This window comes from Tupaia chinensis, unplaced genomic scaffold (assembly GCF_000334495.1).
Source record: "Tupaia chinensis unplaced genomic scaffold, TupChi_1.0 Scaffold143602_1, whole genome shotgun sequence".
In the NCBI taxonomy this organism is placed as follows: Eukaryota; Metazoa; Chordata; class Mammalia; order Scandentia; family Tupaiidae; genus Tupaia; species Tupaia belangeri.
This window is the reverse complement of record NW_006203448.1, coordinates 2,420,783-2,442,265: the sequence shown is the minus strand read 5'-3', so window position 1 is coordinate 2,442,265 and position 21,483 is coordinate 2,420,783. Positions and strand designations below refer to the sequence as shown.

At 56.9% G+C, this 21,483-nt stretch overlaps 1 protein-coding gene across 1 annotated transcript in view; it reads right to left on the bottom strand.

Annotated features, from left to right (window-relative positions):
• RAPGEF1 (Rap guanine nucleotide exchange factor 1) overlaps nucleotides 1-21,483 on the bottom strand; it is an 86,836-nt gene that overhangs the window by 17,806 nt on the left and 47,547 nt on the right. Inside the window, 7 exon segments of the mRNA XM_027766620.1 lie at nucleotides 121-378; nucleotides 10,200-10,358; nucleotides 12,664-12,866; nucleotides 17,921-18,418; nucleotides 20,717-20,832; nucleotides 20,834-20,889; nucleotides 21,332-21,455. Coding sequence (XP_027622421.1) covers nucleotides 121-378; nucleotides 10,200-10,358; nucleotides 12,664-12,866; nucleotides 17,921-18,418; nucleotides 20,717-20,832; nucleotides 20,834-20,889; nucleotides 21,332-21,455 — 1,414 coding nt within the window.

The following is a 21,483-nucleotide window of genomic DNA, read 5'->3' as shown; positions in this document are numbered from 1 at the left end:
CGTCTTGACTGCGAACAGGTGCACTCCAGCGACAGCCGTGACTGCTGGGGGAGGGAAGGCGGCGTGACCCGCCTCTGACCCAGGAGCCCCGCGTGTGGGGTGCGCGTGTGGAGTTCTCACCGAGTCAGTGAAAGAGGTTTCGGAAGGAAGGCAGACAGTATTCCCATGGACGCTGCTCTCCTGGGAAGATGAGAGAGGCCCGTCCGTGGTGCTGGGAGGCGGGCTGGCCACGGCTGGCCCCGCTAAGTCGGAGCTCTCAGACTGGTGGACAGGTGGGAAGTGTGGAGAGGAAGAGGAGGTAGGCGGAAGGACAGGCTGAGCAGGAGCGTGGTGGTGAGGCACGAAGTCCTGGGAGTGGGACCTGAACACAGACGTGTACTACAGAGCGCAGCGGGGACACACACGGGGACACACAAGAAAGAGCGTTAGGTTAACTGTGCTGGGCACGGGCACGGTCCACCCATCAGGCCCTCCGGCCCCGGGGTCCTCCCACACCCGGCGCTTGCGCCCGAGGCAAGGGCCTCGAGACCTGGACCTGTGATGTGAAGTGCTCCCCTACGGACAGCAGCCCCCACGCTGCACGGGTGACCACGTGCTCTCCCGGACAGAAAACGAGACCCACGCCCGCCAGCCTCGTGCCCTTTGTGTCCTTTGAGGGCACTTTCGGCTAAACTCCGCCTGTAATTGTGCGTCTTTGCTCTCAAACTCCTCAATGAACCCGGTTTTACCCCTTTGAAGTCAACACTGCACCTTTTTTCACATCGCAATCCTCCTCAAACCCACCTGGCAGAGAACAGGAACTGAAAATAGAATTGTATCAAATGCTAAACGCTTCTATGAGTTCATTTCCCTTCCTACACAATCTTTTTTCTTTTTAATAAATGCAGGGATTTCACCGCAGCTCCGACTCTACCAGATTCTCAGCTGAGAGCAGTCTCACACTCCTCAGATCCAACGAGCTTCCAGGCCAGGGCTCTGCTGCTGGAGGAGGGGCAGGGGAGCTCTAGGACCACCGGCCCATGGTCACCACACAAGAAATGGATGCTGCCACTGTGGCCTGCCAGGCCAGCCAGCACTGTCAGGGGGACCAGAAGGCCATGTCTGAGTTCTTCCCAGGCTCACCTGCCCCCTGCAAGAGCCAGGACTCGACAAAGTCAAACCCAGCACAAATGTGCCTCTCACCCAGCGCTCTTGGCCGTGGCAGAGGCCTGGCTCTTCAGAACCAATGGAAATAGGAAAAGGAGGAAGAAGAAACAACATTTTAAGCTAATGGGAGGTCAAAGCTGCTGCTATCCGTGAATCTAGAATCTAGACAAGGAGCTGCTGCAACCCAAGGGAGGAGGTATCCCCCCCCAGGGTGGAGACAGCCTGGGCCTTCTCATCTGATCAGTTTGCTGAGCCCTGGAGCCCTGCCCCAGCCACTTAGTTACTGCTTCGCTTTATTTCCCTATCCGGCGACTCAAGGCCAACCCTTGGCCATGGCCACATGCACTAGGGGAATCCCAGATGGAGGTGCGGGCGGGAGGGTGCTGCTGTGTGATGCTGGAGCCACACGGGAAGGCTCTCGGTTGCCTCTGAGCTGACCTGAACACAACGGATGCCTGTGATCACGAGTGGCTGCAGGGCTTTGGGGAGGATCCTGGTGTGAAGACCCGGCCTCTCTGCCTCAATGGAAATAAAGCTAAAACGTACACGAGTGTGTATGCATGCACACATGTATGAATGAACTAGTGGACGTGCCATACATGTTCTGACCAGCCAGCACTGACACTCAGCCACCCGCTACAGGGAAGCTCCACCTACATTCCTTAAAAAAAAAAAAAGAATTACTTGATTTTATTTACCATTATTATTTTTTAACTGCTACAGGGCATGTGCACTCATGGTATGACAGAAAGTGAGAAAGCAAGCCACCAGGTCCAGGACTGGAACTGTAGTCGGCCATGTGGGAGTCCAAAGTCCAATGCTTCGACCACTATGCCACCTGCCAGCCCCCCATGTCCTTCTCTGTATGAGGCTGGAGGAGCAGACATCCCTACTTGGCAGCCACCCTCCTCACGCACTCACCAGCTTTGTGTTACCCTCCCTGCAAGTGGCCAGCAAGGAGCATGCACTGGGCCTGCCTGTGCTGGGCCGTTCTGCCCTCTCCCTGCAGGAAGCTTGGCCCACGGTGTGGCTCTCACTGGCTGGGAAAGCCACGGGAGTGGACAGCATGTGGCCGAGGCAGCTTTGCATGGCCCCGTGGGGCTGTTGCAGGCTGTGGCCTCTGCCATGCAGGAGCCCAGATCGTCAGATCTGTCAGATGCTCCTTCCCCACACCCAGCGCTGCCCTGAGATTTGCTACTGAGTACCTCCTGCTCACAAATTCACCTACTTGTTGCCACCCAGTTTAAGATTCTTGTTCAGCACCTCCTCTTTCTGGAGTCCCAATACCATCCTCCCTGATGCCCCACTCCACATAAACTCACCAGGCACTTTGGCACATCCTCAATGACCCAGCACCCGCCCTGTGCAAATGCAAAGGGCTCTGGGTAATCAGACGCTTCCTCCTTATCACAGGGTGCCTCACAGGCTCTGATTTGACAAGCTCGGGAACCTCTCCTGGGAGATGGTAGGGACTGCTGAGTTCACGATCTCAAGGTGCCCGACACAGGCTCAGGTCCTGCGTCATCTCTACTGCGTGGGCTCGGACGAGTGACTTAGGTTCCTGGCCTCAGGCTCTGAGCTGGGAGGCGGGGATGGAGACATGGGCGCGTCGTGGAGCAAGTCCTCAGCATGGCAGCACTGGTGCTGGCGAGCTCTGGGTCGCCTCGGCGGCCTTTCTGCCTTCCCAAACCCCCACTGGGAACGATTCTTAATGAACACAGCTGAGGCATTTAATGGGGCCCAACACCTAATGACTGAGTGAAAGAACACATAGGCGTAGCTTCTGCCGTAATCCAAGTACCTGACTGGTGCAGTGGCTGTTCTGAGTGTAGGAAGGGAGACTGGGGTCAGGTCCACAGCTCCAGACTGAGGAGGGGGGTCAGAGATGCCACTGGGAGAAAGGAAAGGCCTGCACCACTTTGACAAAGGAGCCTGGCCTGCCTCCCACTCCTCCCTCCTCCCGGTTTCTGGTATTTGAGCTATGCGGTCATGCTGGGACAGGAGCCAAGCTGCAGGGAACACGCCCTGGTGGCCACACGGCATCCCTGGCGCCTCCTTGGCTCTGCAGAGGAGCTGCAGTCAGCTCAGGACCGATTCCAACAAGTTGCAGTCTGTACTGATTCCTGGGAGAACCAGGCAGGGCTGGTGGTTCCGCAGCAGCCCCGCCCCGCCACAGCCTGCAGTTTACTCAGGGCATGGCTGGCTCCCGGCTTTGCTTCTGCAGGACTGTCCTCTGTGCAGCAGGGGTTTTTATTTATAGCCAGACTGAGTCTGTCTGGAGACGTGTTAGAACACGAAGGCTGCCTGTCTGGGACTTCTGCAGAAGACCTGGGCTGCCAGGGGATGGGAGCAGCTAGGAGGGGGTGCCTGGTCTCCGTGTCGGCCCTGGCCACATGGTCAGCAGGACGAGGACAGCTGCTCCACCCGAACGCCTCCTGCTGGCCCGATGAGGTGTGAGGCTTTGTGTGGGCCATCTCCTTCTTTAATCTATTGGGATGGAAAGTTGGGAATGCATTTTTGCATAGAAAAACGTCATGACTTTCCTGATGACCTAACACATGATGCGATTATGGCCCTGTTGACGATGAAGAAATGGAGGCTAGGAGGCCAGGCCGCATACCTGACAAACACGGCTGAGAGGAGGGTGTGTGGGGTTGGCTTGCACCACACTCAGTGCGATCCTGAAACACTGAAGGACACTGTGGGCACATGACAGCCCGAACCATGCAGCCCCACGCCCACGGCTCTGTAGGAGACAGCCCCACAATGCTACTTGGAGATCTCAGCAGCGTAAGGTGAAGCCGGGCACGCAGGTCAGAGAGCTAGGGCTCGATCTGTAGGCCAGAGAGCTAGGGCTCGATCTGTAGGCCAGAGAGCTAGGCCTCGATCTGCAGGCCAGAGAGCTAGGGCTTGATCCTCATGGCAGAGAGCTAGGGCTCGATCCGCAGGCCAGAGAGCTAGGGCTCGATCTGTAGGCCAGAGAGCTAGGGCTCGATCCACAGGCCAGAGAGCTAGGCCTCGATCCGCAGGCCAGAGGGCTAGGGCTCGATCCACAGGCCAGAGGGCTAGGGCTCGATCCACAGGCCAGAGAGCTAGGCCTCGATCCACAGGCCAGAGAGCTAGGCCTCGATCTGCAGGTCAGCGATGCGTAAGACAATACCCTGAACAGCAGAGTCATTCCAGGACAGGCAGGAAAAGGTGGTCAGTAAGCAAATTCCTCTTGTCAAAGTACATGCCCGGAAGAACCAGTGAGTCTTTGGAGTCTACAATCTCATGGGGGCTGCTGACACTATGTTGACTTGTGGCCAATTCATGAAAGGCGAGGCCATCTGAAGACGGACAGGCTGCGTGACACTTCTCCCCACTGTGGCCCTGGCATAAGAAACGACCAGGGATGGGCCCTATGTAGACTTGATAAGAAAGCAGATCCTTTTAAAATTTTGCTATAGGGCGGTTGTACTCACTGGAGACAAACAGAAATAGAAAGGGAGAGAGCAGCCTGCTGGACCACGACACCATTCCTTCTTCATTAGCCTTTCAGGACTGGGGGCATGCATGAGTACATACCCAGTGTGTTTTTCAGGCTGCCGGGTCTGGGATTTGAACCATGTAGTCAGCCATGGAATCCAGCGGCCTTAACCTCCATGCTATCTGCTGGCTCCAAGGAAGCAGATCTTCTCATGGAAAATTCTGTGTTCTCGATTTAAGAGCCACTCCATTCAATTCCTCTGATGACTCAGAAGACCAGGTGCCAGAAACCCTGGATCTGGGGCTGTTCCATGGTGACTTCAGCTCTAAGCCCCGGAGACCTGAGAACTTGGCCAGTTACAGGGAAATGACCACGTAAGTGGATGGCTCACCATCCTAGTGAAGGGCTGGGCAGGGAGCGGCCCGAGGTCGGTCATCACGGCACGCTCCTTGCTCAGGCAAGCCATGACTTCAGTTTTGGATGCTACTCAGTAAAACGGACAAGCAGCAGAACAGCTGGCTTTAGGCTTAGGTTTTCCTCCCTCATCTGTGAGAACACACAGGCATGCGGTGGGGTGTCCTGCCCTGCGGAGAACGGCTGGATGCATGGCTCGGCACTGGCCCAGGGTGTGGAGCACACTCCTTCAGCAGAACGTCAGCAGGGACTGCGTGCACCAGGACGGGCAGTCGGGCGTTTGGCCAAGCGAGGCCCAGCACCCTGCACGATTGCCTGGGGAGAAGCTCCTCTCACTGGGCTCTTAAGGACCACGATGGCCACTCCCGGACACCAGGAAGGTCCTTGAGCATGTCCCTCACTGGGCACTTGGCAAGCTTGAGGGAAGACTTCTGGCTTTGTCTTGGCTCTCCTCCGGTCCCAGTGACCTATCTATCTGCTCATGAAAGCTGTCCTTTGGGTCCACCTTGGGCCGATAGGCCACTCCCCTCTGTGGCGCCCTTGTAAACTTGTAACAGGAACTACACTGTACATGATGTAGTTTGAGGTTCCAAAGTCAAGCGGGAGGCCACGTGCATCTGACCTCGAGAACTGTCACGGGCTGCCTTGCTCCTGGCAAGGAGAAGCACTTGCGTGGGTCACCTAGTTTGAGTGGTGAGATGGCATTCATCTTATCGGAGAGGCAACACTAGCATCGTGTAAGGTCCAACACAGATCCTCGCTCTTTCTGAATAAACCTGGCGTTGTTGTCATTGAAAGCAATTTTTCTTTTTTGAGGGACTGGATGATGGGACTGATCCACGTGGGAAAGTTCTGGGTCTGAGTCGGGAGACTCTCCTGAGTAAGCTGGGCACAGGTGTGGCCGTGCTCGCGGGTTGGGGCTAAGCCTAGGTAGAGCGTGGCATCAGAGCCCTGTCAGGGGTGCTGTCTGTCTCTCTTGCTCTTGGAAATAATAAAGGAAAAAACTCCAAAAGCCTTTGATATAATTCTAAACACAAAGTAAAAGAACAGCGATCTGGTTGGGGAACTTTGGGTAGTAAGCTAGATGAGTGTAAACCCTATTACCTTCCTTCTCAGGTGATGGATTTTTGCGATCTGAGTCAGGTCTCCCTTGCAAACATGAAATTTTGGCTAATGGCTTCCCGGCTCACGTGCTCATGAAAAGCCTCCAGTGCACGTGGAGGTGCTGACCTGAATGGCAAGCATTCTGTAAGAAAGATTCCGGAGGCTTACACAATGATCCAAGTTCAGGTCTAGAATCGAAGCGAGCTATTTTTATTCATGTGGAGTTAAACATTACGACAGGGGCTCGAGTTTTCCCGTGTTCCCAGACCTATTTACAGCCTGCAGCCGCACTGTGCGATGAGTCAGACCGCAAAAGGCAGTAAGGCTCAGCCCCTCAGCCTTTCCTTTGATCCAGGCTTACCAGGCCTCAGTATTTGTTTGGTAATTAAGCAGTTCGTAAGTGTCCATCTAATCTAATCTACTATTTTTCATGATGGGATCTGGGTTCTAACCTTGGCTTGAACTTAAGACATAGAAAAAATAGTTCCTCTTCTCTCTTCTGGTTTCTCCCTCTATTCTAGAGAAATCCCCAAGAATGGGGGGAGACTGAGAGCCAGTGACTTGAAATAAGCTGAAGGCAGACACCAGGCCAAGGAAGAGCATGCTCCGGTGAGCTGGGAGCCTACGGGGCTTCCCGGCAGGCTTGCCCAACAGCCCCCAGGGAGGCAGACTGCTCTGAGGACTCACTCCCCGGCCCCCGCGCCCCTCTCATTCTCATGTGATCTAGGAAGCCAGTAGAGACAAGATGGCGCCAGAACAGGGATGTGGGCAAGGCTGGCGGACTCTTCTTCCTACAGGTGGACACACACCTGCTGTGTCAGCAGTGCGAGGGCCGTGGATGGTCCTCCTCTCGCCCATCGCAGGCCCTTCTCCCCGCCCTCCCCTCTTGCTCCTGTCCTCTCTTCTCCATGTCCCCCTGCTCCTCTTGGGCCTTCAGCTGTGTGCATGGTCTCCGTGGTGGCCGCTGGGCTGTTCTCAGGGATGTTTGTGGCCAGGAAGGTGGGGTGGGGAAGGGTGAAAGGGAAGGTTGGTGAGAGAGACAGATGCCCCGGGGCTTACAGAGCCCTCTGTGTGTCCAGGAGGTGGCCTGGCTGCTCGGAGGAGACGGCCATGGCACAGACGGCGAGCATCTGCACGCAGCTGGAAAGCTGTTTTGCCCAGAATGGGAGGCTAGCCACTCCACAGGCCTTTTGGAAAAAATTGGTCTTCAAGATGATTAGCTAAAGTGTTCTTATTTCTTCTTTCCATAGGAGAGAGATAAGAGAGAGAAGAAGTATCGTCCATAGGGTCCTCCGGCCATGCCACACCTCCAGCCTGAGTAAGCCTCGAGTGCAGGTAGTGTGCACCCCTGCTGTGCACAAGAGAGTGTGAACCTGCGACCTCCTGTGTGGGTCCACGTGTGTTACCACTATGCTCCCACTGGGCCCTCTGCAGAGTTTTTAAACACATGACAGTATTACAGGTAGTTCAATCCCCTCCAATTTCAGTGAGTGGGCCTTTTTGCTCTACAAATTCCCTGGGCAAGAGGCGTCCAATGGATAGAACCTTCTAGAAGTAACAGGTCATCCTGCCAAGAACCATGTGAGGAGCAGGCTTGACAGCTGCTGATTCCCACGAGGCGCGCCTCTGGCATCCATGCTGGAACCATGACGCAGGCAGGGAGCAGTGGGGCACGGGCAGGAGCTCAGGCCTCATTTCACCGGTGGAAGGACATGCCACAGCACATACCTCGCTTCTCTGGGGCTTCCGCGCATCGGATGCCAAGTGTTCCCACCGTAAGGCCGTGACCAACGGGCCTAAGGGCACTTTCCCTTTAATTAAATAAAGCACCTCACTACTCACCCCTTGGGTTCTTCTGGGGAACTGGTGCCGAGAACAGTATTTTAGATACAAGATGTCTTAGGACTCCCTTATGTCTTGGAGTGAAAACTACAAAGTCTTTACACCCAAACTTAATTAAAATGCCCTCAGACTTTCTTTAATTCTGTAGCAAACAGTCCAGTCCATTCACAGCCCACCAACATCCAAGTGCCAAAGGGTCATTATTTTTTTATTTTTTGGAGAGGTTTTTGCTATAGGGCACGTGCACTCACCAGACAGACAGAGAGAGACAGAGAGACAGAAAGCGAGAAATCACCCCTCCCCATTGGGGGATGGCCACTCCGCAATCCCTTCTCCTCCATTCTCCTCTGGGGATCTTGGGCACGCACACACACGTGCCCGGCGTGAGTTTTAAGCCACTGAGTCTGGGACGCGAACCGCCGTCGACTACGTGGGATTCCAGCGACATAGCCATTATGCTAACTGCTGGTCCCTCAAAGGGTCATTATTAAATGCTGAGGATAACTCGCACCCCCTTTCTGTTCACAGAGGAGGGGTGGGAAAAAAGCAGTCAAGAGCTAGGATTGCCTAAAAGTCAAGTTTTATAAGATCTGTGAAAGGAGCTCGCCCGAGGAGCCTTCCTGGAAACAGAGGGCGTGGTGCGGCCAGGGTGGGGCGGTGGTGGTTACTCCCGCACACGTAGGATGCAGAAGGCTCTGAGGCTAGATCCCAACACCCTATGTGAGACTGCAAGCCGAGGTCCTCCCCAGCAGGTGTGCCTTGCCCTGGACGCTGGATGGCCCTGGGCAGGGAGGAAGCGGACAAAACCAGACGAGGAGCCCGACGCAGCGGCGCAGGCAGTAGGGTGCTGCTGTGGGACCTAGAGCCACCCAGGAAGGCCGGGGTCGGGTTCTGACTGACCTAAGTACACCAGGCGCCTCCACCATCCTGGCTGCTTGGAAGGTTTGGAGTAGGGAATCGTGGCCTGGGAAGAGCTGGACGAAGCTCTCGCTCAAAACAAACTTTAAAAATCAAAAACGAAGACACCAAGCCGGGAATCTGGCCTATCCCAGACGCACAATTGAGAGCTGTTTGCCCGACGCTTCTTGTGAGGGGTCAGGAGCAGAACTAGCCGAGGCTCCAGAGCTCTCTCATGGAGAAAGACGTGACCTGCGACCACGCACGTCTGCGCACTTGCCCTCATTCCGTCCCCACGGCTGCAAACACGAGGTAAGCGGAAGTACACTTCCAGAGCAGATGCACAGGCCTGGGAGGAGAAACCAGCCACAAGGCCACGCCGATGCCCCACAGCCCTTTCCCTCGTGGCTTAGTGTCACGCGATAGGTTAGAGGGAGAAGTGGCTGCTCAGGTTCTGAGACGTGGGCCCCACAGAATGCTGTCTCCACAGAAATGGACACCCGCCCCCTCCTGAACCACACCCGTGCATGAGATTCAGCGGCAGTTTCCGCAGGAGGGGTCTCTGTCCCCTTTCTTTGAATCTGGGCTGGCCTTGCGATTTGACTGAGTGGCTGCCACAGAGCTGCTATCATGCCAGCCCCAAGCTCAGGCCTTAAGACGCATGTTTCTATCTGCTCCTCAGAACCCTGCCAGTTGCGAGGTGAACGAGCCCAGGCTGGCCTGGCAGAGGGGACAGACCACGAGGACAGGACCAATTAACTGTCCAGCTAGGGTCCCAGAGGTGTCAGCAAGTCCAGCCCAAATCTGCCACACCAGGGCAGACTGGCACAAGCACCCTAGCAACCTGTGTCCTGAGCAGCAGTGAGTATTCGGCTGTGGTTTGGGGGTGTCTGTGACACAGCAAAAGCTGTCAGGAGGAAAATGTCTACAGGAGTGGACGTACCCACTCCCTTCCAACTCGACTGCTGTGACTCTGAGGAAACCTGTCCTCGGCCCTGCGACCGGTGAGAGGCCTGCTCCTCCCTGACACACTGGGAAGGCTGGTCTGAGGCCCGGTGGGAGAGCGGAGCAAATCGGCCCCAACGCCTCTGCCAGGTAGGGCCAGAGCGGTGAGGCTCCAGACGTGGCCCCACATGTTTCCCCGCTCCTCCCCCACCCATGAGGAGGGCCCCAGAGAGCACCCTCTCGCCCTTCCCAGCCGTGTACGGGGACCTGCGCAAGGGCAGAGGCAGCGCCAGGCAGTGGCTCACACGTCCGGGAGGTGCAGGCCAGGATGAATGGTCCTGGTTGCAGGCTTCCAAGTGAAGGACAGCAGGAAGTGACTCACCGAGGGCACGGGCAAGCTGCCGTGCCGGCTGAGAAAGGAGTTAGAGACGGACACACTGAGGCCCTGAGTGGCACCGCCGTCCTCGGGGGTGAAGGCCACTTTAGTTTGCTGGACACAGTAGGAGACAGGGGAGAAGGAAGAAGCAGCATAGGAGGCCTGCTGGGCAGAAGGGACAGAGAAGGTGGGGAGGAGGGAGAAGAGCAGAGAACAGTCAGGCACGTGCAGGGGAAGGCGGCACAGCTAATTCTGCTCGGGGACGTTCTGAACGGGGATGGCTTCTCGGCCCAGCTCAGGGTTCAGAATCACCTGCTACGGGCTGCCCGGAGAGGGTGCCCCTCTTTGCTGCCTTGTGCTGGGCTGAAAGCTGACTGTCCCACGGACTGCCCACCGGAAGCTGGTCAGGTGGAAGGAGGCCGAGTGGCCTGGCTCGACCTGACCCTGAGCTCCTCCTGCTGGGGTCACTCAAGTCATCAGAGTTCAGCTGGGGCTGGGCTGCCATCTATCAGCTGTTTGGCTTTGGGTGTGACCTGAAGTTCTCTGCCTCATACAGTGGGGCTAACAGTGGGAGTACCAGTGCCGCGCTGCAGGGAGGGTAAACAGGAAGACGTGGGGAGCGCTCAGAATCGGGTTGCCCACATGGTGCGGGCCGACGGTCTGGTGGTAACACTCTCACACGTGCCTCCCAGAGAAGGCACAGCCAGCGGCCGTGCGGGGCTGCCCGCAGGCCAAGCTTGTTCCAGCCACCTCTTTCTACCTGGGAGCGGGGAGCCTCCTGGCTCTCGTAGCCTCAGTTTCCTTACAGTGGGCGTGCCAGAGGCTGCGGTGAGGCTCACGTGAGCTCCAGAGCTTACCGGGCTGGGAACATTCAACCTGGTTGCCCTAGCAGGTCCCTCAGGGGCTGGCCTTGCCACTGCCCTGCTCTCCTGCCATGGTGGGTTCTGATACCACGTGCTCATTAGGGATCTGTCTCCAGATACTCAGGCAAAGATGCCCAAAGAGAGCCACTGGGCAGTGAGGATGCCAGTGGGGGTATGAGATCAGCAGTGGCTTTACGCAAATACGTCAGCCAGGGGTCCCGAGGCCGGGCATTTGTGCTTTCCTTTTTGAAACATCTGTAGAACAATTTTTAAAAAAAATATATATACATTTTTGAGAGGTTTTTGCTACAGGGCATGTGTGCTCGCCAGAAAGACAGATGGAGAGACAGAAAGTGAGAAGTCACCTCCCCGGGGGGATGGCCACGCCGCAATCTCTTCTTTATTCTTGTCTCAGGACCTTGGGCACGCATACACACTCGGCATGAGTTTAAGCCACTGGGTCCGTGACTCAAGCTGCAGTCGACTACATGGGAGTCCAGCGACATAGCCATTACGCCGACTGCTGGTCCCATGTAGAGCAGTTTTAATTTGTATTCAGTGTTCGGGGGTGGGGGGGCAGGGCAGGTGAGGACCATTACCCTGAGCACAGCACAGGTGACACGGCTAGTCAGTGGAACCCAGGACTGCCAACCCCAGACCTGGCCTTTCCTCTGCCGGATGGGATCCCTCTGAAGAGGTGGGCTAGAATTCTCGAGAGCAAATGAAATGGCTGCCGGGTCCACCGAGTGCAGGAGAGCTCGTGGGCTCCTGGGGCCAGGATGAGCAGCAGGTGGGTGCCGGGAGCGACCCAAGGACGTTTGTCTACAGCCAGCAGCTGTCCCCCAAAGAGGATAGCCCAGCGGGCTACATTGGTCCCCTCCTGTCAGAAGCCACTAGACCGGCCAGACATGGGCGAAGAGGCACAGGCAGGAGCATGGCTGACTGAGTGGCTAGATAAACACAGCTGGGCCCGCCCAGCTGGTCAACTAGTGGCAAAGCAAAGGGTTGGGGGCCTGCAAGGGGCACTCGGGGCTCCCATCCCACGCCGGGACAGCCCCTCTCTGCTGCCTCCTGCTTCTGTGCGTCTACGCCGTCAGAAGACGTCAACACTGAGGGGCTCTGTCCAAAGCCATCCTGCCTCAGTGGAGCTGGCTGTCTCTGGGCAACCTGGCCGGGGCTGGGATGAAGTGGCTCCATCCCATCAGGCCTGCTGTGTGAACCAAGTCACAGGCGGCTGTGCACAGCCAGGGCCTTGCACTGCCACTGAGTGCCTCCTTGCAGGGAGGTCTATGCTGGAGCCAGAAGAAAGGAAAAATATGAGAGACCGTGAGTGGAGAAAGTTGCCACTGAACACATGCTGGCCTGGGTTGCAGGGCTCTCTGGGGAGGCCTGTGGCCCTCAGCGTGGGGAGCCGGTGAATGTCTCAGGAAGTGGAAGCACCTACGTGGGACGTGGTGTTCAACACCCAGGCCAGGGGCCAGCCGAGGACAGAAAGCTGAAAGCTGCCCCGAGAGGCTCGCTCTAGCTCCTGGAACTGTCAGGATTGGAGTTCAGGTTGTCACGGCAGACAGCAGGTCGAACACGAAGCTGGGGAACGGGGCACTTACCAGCTGCCGCTGCTTGGGGGGTAGGGCGGGAGGTGGGGCCAGCTCTTGCGAGGGTTCGGCGGCGCTGAAGGAGTCGTTGAAGCCGTACACCTCCATGAGCAGCTTGTTCTTCTGCTGGTAGATGTGCTCGTTCTGAGGTGTCTGGTAGAACACGGAGGGCTGCGGCTCCGAGTAGTCCTCGAGCAGCTGCATGTAGGCCAGCACTGTGGAGAGACGGCAGGGCTGCATGCAGGTCCTGCCCGAAGCCCGCAGGTCCCAGCCCGAAGCTGCAGGTACTGGCCGGAAGCCGTAAGTCCCAGCCCGAAGCCTGTAGGTCCCAGCCCGAAGCTGCAGGTCCTGCCCGAAGGCCGCTGGTCCTGCCCGCAGCCCATAGGTCCCGGCCCGAAGCCGCAAGTCCTGCCCAAAGCCCGCAGGTCCTGCCCGAAGGCAGAAGCTGAGTGGAGCCGGTGCCTGGGCTAGAGCAGGGAGGCTGCTCTGACTACTCCCACCCCAGCCCCAGCCCCAGCCCCAGGGTGATTTCCACCAGAAGTGCACTGCAGAGTGAGGATGGGGGCAGTCTCTGGGCAGCATCAGAGGTGGCCATGCCGTGTACATCTGTCTAAACCCACGGAACACCAATCACCAGGAGTACGCCCTTGTGTAAATCGTGGACTCTGGGTGACTGCTATGTGTCCCTGTCAGTCATGGAGTATAACAAAGATGTCACTCAGCGGGCAGCTGCCCGTGCGTGCCAGGTGCATGCTGTAGGGGTGTGCGAAATCTCCATATGTCCCACTCAATGTGGCTATGAGCCTAACATGCTCTAAGAAACAACACATCTTTTTTTTTTTTGGGGGGGAGAGGTTTTTGCTACAGGGTGCGTGCGCTCGCCAGAGAGACAGAAAGCAAGAAATCACCCCCTAGGGGGGATGGCCACACTGTAATCCCTTCTCCTCCACTCTCCTCTCAGGATCTTGGGCACGCACGCACACACAGCCAGCATGAGTTTAAGCCACTGGGTCTGGGACTCGAACCGCAGTCAACTACATGGGAGTCCAGCGACATAGCCATTACACCAACTGCTGGTCCCGAAACAATGTATCTTAAAGAGAGCACACCCACTTCTCACTGAAAAGCCCTTGGGGGTTCGGCCACACTCAGGGCTGCCTGCCTATGACGCTCAGGGGCTCTGCACAGCTGGCCGGCCCCAGCACTCCTCATAGCTCCTCGTGCTTGATCCCAGCCACACCGTCTGCAGCTCCCGGAACCCCTGTTGGGATTTCTGCACACCTGTTCTTGGAGCTCAGTCCTGCCCTGCCCCCAGCCCCCTTGTCCTTAGTGGCTTCCTTCCCTCCTGGCCCAGTCTGCAGAGAGCTGTGTATGGGCTCTCCTCATTCACCTGTCACTATAGCCTGAGGGCCTCCTAGGTCTGCTAGCACCACCCCGGCGCTGGGACGATGCCAGGGCCAGCAGGAGGAGTCCTCTGCCCTGTGGAGCACAGCCCTCTGGAGAGAGTAAGCAGAGAGCAGATTGGGAGGGCAGGGACACAGGTCCCCTGGAAGGAAGCAGGGTGCTGACGGGGGTGCTGGTGCAGAACACGGGAGAGCCGAGTGGATGCCGTGTAGGCTCCCATAGAGACCACAGCAGACCACAGCCCCTGCTGGGGACAGGCCTGGTGGGGAGAGCACAGCTGTGCAGACAGAGGGAGGAGGCCTGGCTGGGCCTCCTGCAAGGTCATGCCCACTGTGCCAACAGCACAGGGCGGCAGGCTTTGCCTTAAACGTGGTGGGGCCCACTGAAGGGTTCCATTCCAGGTGACGTTTTACAAGGTGGCTGGGGACTGCTGTGGCTGTTCAGGTGGAGGCTGACGATGGGAGTGGCGGCAGGATCCAGAATGGTGATTCTGGAGGTAGGTACCACAGGGCTCACTGCCTTCCCCTAGAGAGCTGAAGCTACAGGAGGAAGGGGCGGGCCTGCCTGGTGTGCTGCCACGTGTCCCTCGTGCCCAGTACACATCGGGCGCACCTAAGTATTTGCAGCATGAACGATGAACGAACAGGACACACGTCCCCAGTGACTGCCGGACCAGCCTGAGCACCTGTGGTGTGTGAGCAACGGCAACCAAACCCGCCCTCTCCGGCGGCAGACCCAGCCCTCCGCGAGAAAGGAGGCGCTGGGATTCCTCTTCGAAATTCTTGTAGGGACCCCTGACCAGCCCTGGAGTTGGACATGAAGCTATTGCCTGTCCCAGCCTGGCTGCCCAGAGGGCAGGGCCCCGCACCTGTGTGAGGGGCCACCAACAGGAAGCTTGAGCAGCAAACAGCGCAGTCCCCCCAGGGAGGTGAGAGGCGCAGCATGCACTGGGCTGCAGCGTCTGTGACTGCACCCTTGCAGGCACCTCTGGGAGAGGCTGTGGGCTGTCGCTGTGTGCTTTATTCCTGACTTTCGGGGGTGAATCCGAGCCCTAACACCTAGAAAGCCAGAGGGTTCTGGGAAGCGGGTGAGGAGCTGTCTACATCCTGCAGAGCTGTGAGGGCTTCCTCCAATCCGTCTGCCTCTGTGGACTGGACCCCACCTAACCCTGCCCATGGTACAGGGGAAGTCATGGCAGGCCCTCCGATTCCAGCGCCTGGAACCCTGCACCCCTCCACCCCCCTCTGGCTGTTAGGGTACTCCCTGTACTCACGCACGGGCCAGCCGTGGGGGAAAGGACCGCTGGTCCCTCGAGAGCTGGTTAGGAACAAGCACCATGAACTTATGCAGAGAGAACTGATGTGGATGTGCAGGCCGGGAGCAAAGAGGGCCCCAGGTCTGGAAACCAAGGACCCCACTCAGCGTGTGGGGGGCACGAGGATAGCAGGTCTCAGCCACCTCATGTCACAGTGCCAGCAGCACCTGCCGGGGAGTGAAGACTTGGATGCCAGAAGAGGGGAAGGCTGGCTCTGAGGGGCTGATGCTCTGCACGTTAAGATAAGCCAGAAGGTGAGGCGTCACTGGGAGCCCGGTCAGCAATCAAGGATGGGCAGAAGTGTGGGGAAGGCGGGGGTGATGCTCGCTGCCTCCAGGAGCCCGTCACTGAAAGAGGAGGTTCAAAGTCACCTTCTTAGGTGGAAGAACAAGTCGGGATTTCTTAGCTCCAATAAGCAGAGTGGAGCTTGGCTGTAAGGGCTGGGATAGGAAATGGACGCTCCTTCACGAGGAGGAAGTTGGTGGCTGCTGCTGAAGAAACCGGTGGCCGGCAGCCCCTAGGCCCCATGTGGCTCCGATCACTGTGGAGCTGGAGCCGCGGCCCCTGGCTGCTCCCTCAGGGATGGAAACAACACGTCTGCCCGACACTTCAGGACTTGCCAGGAGGTCTCTGAATTGCTGGGTTGAAGTCCTTGCAGAGACCTGCAAGAGCGTAGAGCAACAGCAGCGACGCCCATCTAAGAAGGGCCCACTGGCCAGGGCAGCTGGCGTCGCTGGGAGGCACAGCAGCCAGGGCTCTAGGACCCGGGGGCCTTCCTGGGGGCAGACAGTGGTCAGGAGCGCGTCAGGCCCAAGAGGCTGATAGGGCTGCCTTCAGCAAGAGGAGCCAGAGAGCCTCTGACGTCAGAGCTCAGGGACAAGAACCTGCTGACACAGGGACCGAGTCCTATGAAGCGGGCCCAGCACATGCCAGGTCCGCGGGATGAAGGTTTCCAGGGCTCCCCGCCTCCTGGGCGCTGTCACACTAACTGCACAGAGTGAATGCTTTTTTTAATGCCGAGCCAGCTGAGGGTGCGTCACGCCTGCAGCTCTCAGGAGTCAGAGGGTTTGTGAGCACAGATGCCAACACGACAGACTTCAGTGACAGCATGCTCTCAAATGGATGCTTAAGTGAACAGAAGGGTGTTCAGCCACTGAGACTTGAGCCTGTTCAAAAGGCAGCTGGCTACTTGTCCCTTTCCTTCTCGCTGCAGGCCCTGCGTGAGGACTGTCACCCCCACTTGATCTGGGAGCTGGTGGCTCCTTGCCTCCTGGGTGTGCAGTGGCACAAGCCTCCTGCCATCTGCAGGGACACCCTCTGCTGGGGGCCTGAGCTCAGAGCGAGGTGGTGGAGGAGGTCAAATGCCCTCTCGACACTTGCCATGTGCACGGGGAGGCGCAGAAGGACCCCGACATGGCTGTGGGCGACCCTCCGTTCCCCAGAGCGGATTCACAGCAGATGGGAACGACAGTCCCACAGAGCCAGCGCTCCCTCCAGCTGGGGACATGGTACTGCGGCCACTGCACACGCGGGGCTACCCCTAGGGCAGAGCTGAGGGACATTACAGCACCAGTGGCCTCCTGCCTTGGGCCACCAGCTGGCCTCTGGGACGACCCGCTAGGCCTCACAGAGCCAGGCCTTCCCTTACTTGAGAAGGGGCCCCCACTCCAGGCTGGGCCAGCCGGAAGCGCTCATCTGGAACTCGGAATGGAGATTCAGTTTTTGGCTCACAGTGTTCTGCTGGGGGCTTCAACGGGGGCCAGAGAATCCTGGGGCTGAGGGGCTGATGTGGCCACACGCACACCCACAGGGTGACAACTAGGCTGAAGAAAGCGGGCGGAGCTGCACCAGTGAAGGCAGCATGGGTGGGGGGCCCAGGGCAGGCGGTGCTTCCATGGGGAGCAGGCAGGAAGCGAGGGAACAGAACGCCAGGATTCTACCTGGTAATCCCACAGCAAATTCATAGTTGGTAAGCACGCCGCGAATGCAAGATATTCGAGGTTCCACATCACTCTTGGGCCCTAACAACATCACAGATGAAAGTGTCACCCCAGAGGTGTCCTCAGCGACTCCCGCAGGCACCACGGCCCCAAGGGCATCACTTCCAGTGTCTGCAGATACCCAGGGCAGCGCACTCCAGGGCACCAGGGAGAAAGGCCCAGAAAACCCCCTGTGGGCGCCAGGCACAGTCTGTGTCGACCTGAGCGCCCACCTTGCCTTACGCAGATGTTGCTGCAAGGCCGTCCTCACGGCAGGGCACAGCTCCCTTTGTCACGGTGTGTTCTGGCCAGGCCACCTAACGAGCTTCCCGTAAGCTCTGCAAAGACCAGGCTGAGCTCTTACTGAGGCCACAGGGACAGGCCAGCGGACTGGGCTATCGATGACCACCATAACGACAAGCCAGGCTTCCAGAAGCACCCGTCTACCAGCGGTTACCCTTTATGAAAGAATGAGGCCACTGGTTTGATTATCATCTAATGATTAAATAAAATACACCACCAATTTAGGTTACAAAATGTGCTTCCCGACAACAGCTCGACAAAAGCTTACTGTGTTTGTTTTTCTTCTCTGGCAGAGGCGGCGGCTTTTCTGGGTCACTCGTTGATTCAGGAGCAGTGAAATCACCCACAAATTCAACCGGTGCCGAGGAACCTCCTTGCTGGAAGGGGAGAATAGCAGCAAAAGGCGTGTAGGGGATGGACTGTGGGGCCGAGTTCTGCAGGTCATCCTCGGAGATGTTGTCATACTGCGAGGGGTGCCGCTCATAGGACGCCCTGCAGCTCGAGCTGTCCGCGGTCTGGGAGGCCGCACTCCGGCGCTTCTTCTCTGGGAGAGCTGGCGGCGTGTCTATCTGCTGCCCCGTGGCCAGGTGTCCCTCCATTTGGGGACAGTTGCCAACAGGCAGCTGGAAAGGATGGCCAAGAAATGGAGACCCAGACTCCCCCGAGGCCTCCGGCAACGGGCTAAGGTTGCAGGCCACTTGCTGAGGTATCTGGTCTGCGTTGGAGAGGTCTTGCTGGAGGAATTCGTAGTCGGGATCATAGTGATCTGAAACCACAGCAGGACAGGAAAACTCTCAGCCACAGCCCTGCAGGACAGTGGGCCCAGCTACCGCTGGCTCTGCCCGGCCTCACTCAGTCCTAGGCTCATGCGGGCTCTTGCTTTACCTAGTAGTCTTCATTCTCTCTGATGATAAAACTAAAACATGATTGCTTGCTATACTATTCTTTGTAGTTTCTTGTATTTTTAAATAAAAAAGAGAAAAATATATGACCACTATAAAACATGGCAAACTGTATCAGATTACAAGAAAATACTAATCACTCTCCATTCTAACACTGTTTACATGTTAATGTATTTCCTTTAAAAATCTTTTTTTTTTTTCTTCCTCTAAGATTCCATTTTCTTTTTCCAACCCAACTAAGAAAATACTATGTAAGTAATCTTGGAGGCCAGCAGGTGACGAGATGAGGTGGTTAAGGCAACAGAATCCCACCTGGCTGACTGCATGGTTGGGTCCTGAACCCATAGCTTGAAAACCACTCCAGGTGCACGCACATGTGTGCCCCAAATCTCAAGAGAATGAAGGAAAAGGGACTGCTGCATGGCCATCCCCCTTTGGGGGGGCTGCTTTCTTGCTTTCTCTGTCCATACCTCCTATGAGCACATGTGCCCTATAGCAAATAAATAAAAAAATAACTTGGACTTTTCTATTTATCAATATATCGTGATTTTTAAAAAATTATTTTAATTTTGTTATTATTTTTAACTTGACCAGAGAGACATGCACACACACAGAGAAACAAAGCAAGCCATCAGGTCCAGGACTTGAACCACACAGCTGGCCATGTGGGAGACCAGTGCCTTAACCACCACGCTACTTTGTGTCCCCACAAGTAATTTTTTTTTTTTTAAGAGAGATTTTTGCTGTAGGGTCCAAGTGTTTTCCAGAGAGACAGAGACAGTGAGAGAGAAAGTGAGAAATCACTCCCTGGGGACATGGTCATGCTGTAATCCCTTCACCTCCATTCTCCTCTTGGGGTGTGGGTACACACACACAAGCCCAGTGTGAGTTTCAAGCCTCTGGGCCTGGGACTTGAACCACGGTTGGCCATGCTGGAGTCCAGCACCTTAACCACTATGCCACCTGCTGGCCCCTCATAGGTGATCTTTAATAGCTACAGATGATCTTACCACGTGAATGTATCTACTTCATCTGACTTCCTTCCAGTCAGAGCTGTGTGCTTCCCGTTTATCAGTACTCCTAACAGTGCTGAGATGAATGTCTCTGGACAGAAATCTTGTTATAAAGCTCTGATTATGTTCTTAGGGTCCATTCTCAGAAGTGAAAATACCTAGTTCCAGGGCTATGAGAAGCTTAATCCCCAGTAAGCCCCTTCCGGCCTGCCCTGCACCTGACCAGCCCACACAGCATAAACTTAGCACTGACTGACAGAAAGGCCGAGGCCCGCCACATGGTGTGTGCCGCTAAGACCTATGCTCTGTGGGCTGGGACCCCACAGGAGGCCAATAAAAAAGGCCAGCAGATGGCATGGGCGTTGGAGCGACTGGGTCCCTCGTGACTAATGCCTGATTCGAGTATCGGACCTCTGGCTCGAAAATCATGTTGGGTGTGTGTGCACACGTGCCCCGAATCCCAAGAGGAGTGGAGGAGCAGGGACTGTGGCATGGCCACCCTTCCGGGGGGATGATTTTTCACTTTCCCGTTCTCTCTCTGTCTCTGGCAAATGCACATACCCTATAGCAACAATTTTTAAATAGAAGAAAGAAGAAAAAGAGGAGACAGACGGTGGCCTGGCAGGGAACGTGATGCTCCCCGAGGCTGGGCCACCTGGGAAGGCTCTGGCTCCCTTCAGAGGCCTCCCTGATTCTCCAATCTGTGCTATGACCGGAGCTGGCTGAAGCCAGGGGTGCCTCACGGTGTCCAGACCCTGTGCAGGGTGCGCTGTCTCTAACTTGTTCACGGAATAAATAAATAAATAAGCAAAACTTTAAAAAAGAGAAAAAGGAAAAGGCTAGGCAGCGCATGCCTTTAACCTCTGTCAGGTATAACTGGATGCCCCCTTTATTTAAGGGTCCAGGCACAGACGGCTGTTCATGGGGCAGGCACTCAGGTTGCACACACGACTGACCGTCGGGACAGCCACCCTGACAGTGTCTGCGCTGCTCTTCACCCGCTCACACCTCCCACCTCCCTGAGAGGCAGACGTTGTTGCCCTCACTTACACACGAGGAGACTGAGCGCCCCGGCCAAGGCCAACCAAATAGCCAGCATGACCCCGAAGAGGCCCCACAGCAGGACGAGCGGAGATGGCCACAGCTCACCTAGTGTTTCACAGCTTGTGTTGCGGGAGCACTGCCCGCTGTCCCTGTCCAGAGAGGACAGCTGCTCGTCGGACTTGCTGAGCTTGCCCATGCTGCCGCAGGGGGACAGGCGCGGCGTAGGAGTGGCCCCCCCCTGACAGCCGCCGCTGTGCATAGCAGTCAATGTCAAAGTCCTCGTGTGGGAGAACGAAATAGCTCGTGTCACTTCCAAGCAATGGTGGCAGGTACGTTTACTTACACAGGGTGACAGTCAAGCTCGGAAGCCATTGTTGCTGTCAGCAATAAAATGTCACATATACATGAGAACGGGGCCGCTAGGAGTCTGGGGGTGTGTGTGGCCATGGAAGACACCCCACTGGCTACGGCCCCCACCCCCCAGTACAGGTGTTCCGTCACATCCTGGAGAAAGAAGGATGCTACGAGGACTCCCGGCCCCACGAGAGAGCCTCTCACCCAACACCAGGGTCCGGGGACCACTGGGTCTCCTTTGGCATCTGGGGCCGATCCCCAACCGGAGCCCCACCCCTGCCCCTCTGCAGAGAGAATCGGGCTGCGTTACCTGCCTATTAATCCCCCCCCCCCTGCCCCTCTGCAGAGAGAATCGGGCTGCGTTCCCTGCCTATTAATCCCAACAGGCAAACTGGAGCCGCTGGTGGCTCGGCTCATGGGGGCCACCACAGCCACACGGGGGGGGGACGGGGCGGACTGTCTCTTCTTGGGCGGCAGTGCTGGCGGGGGACTGGAACAGAACACGCCCACAGGACCAG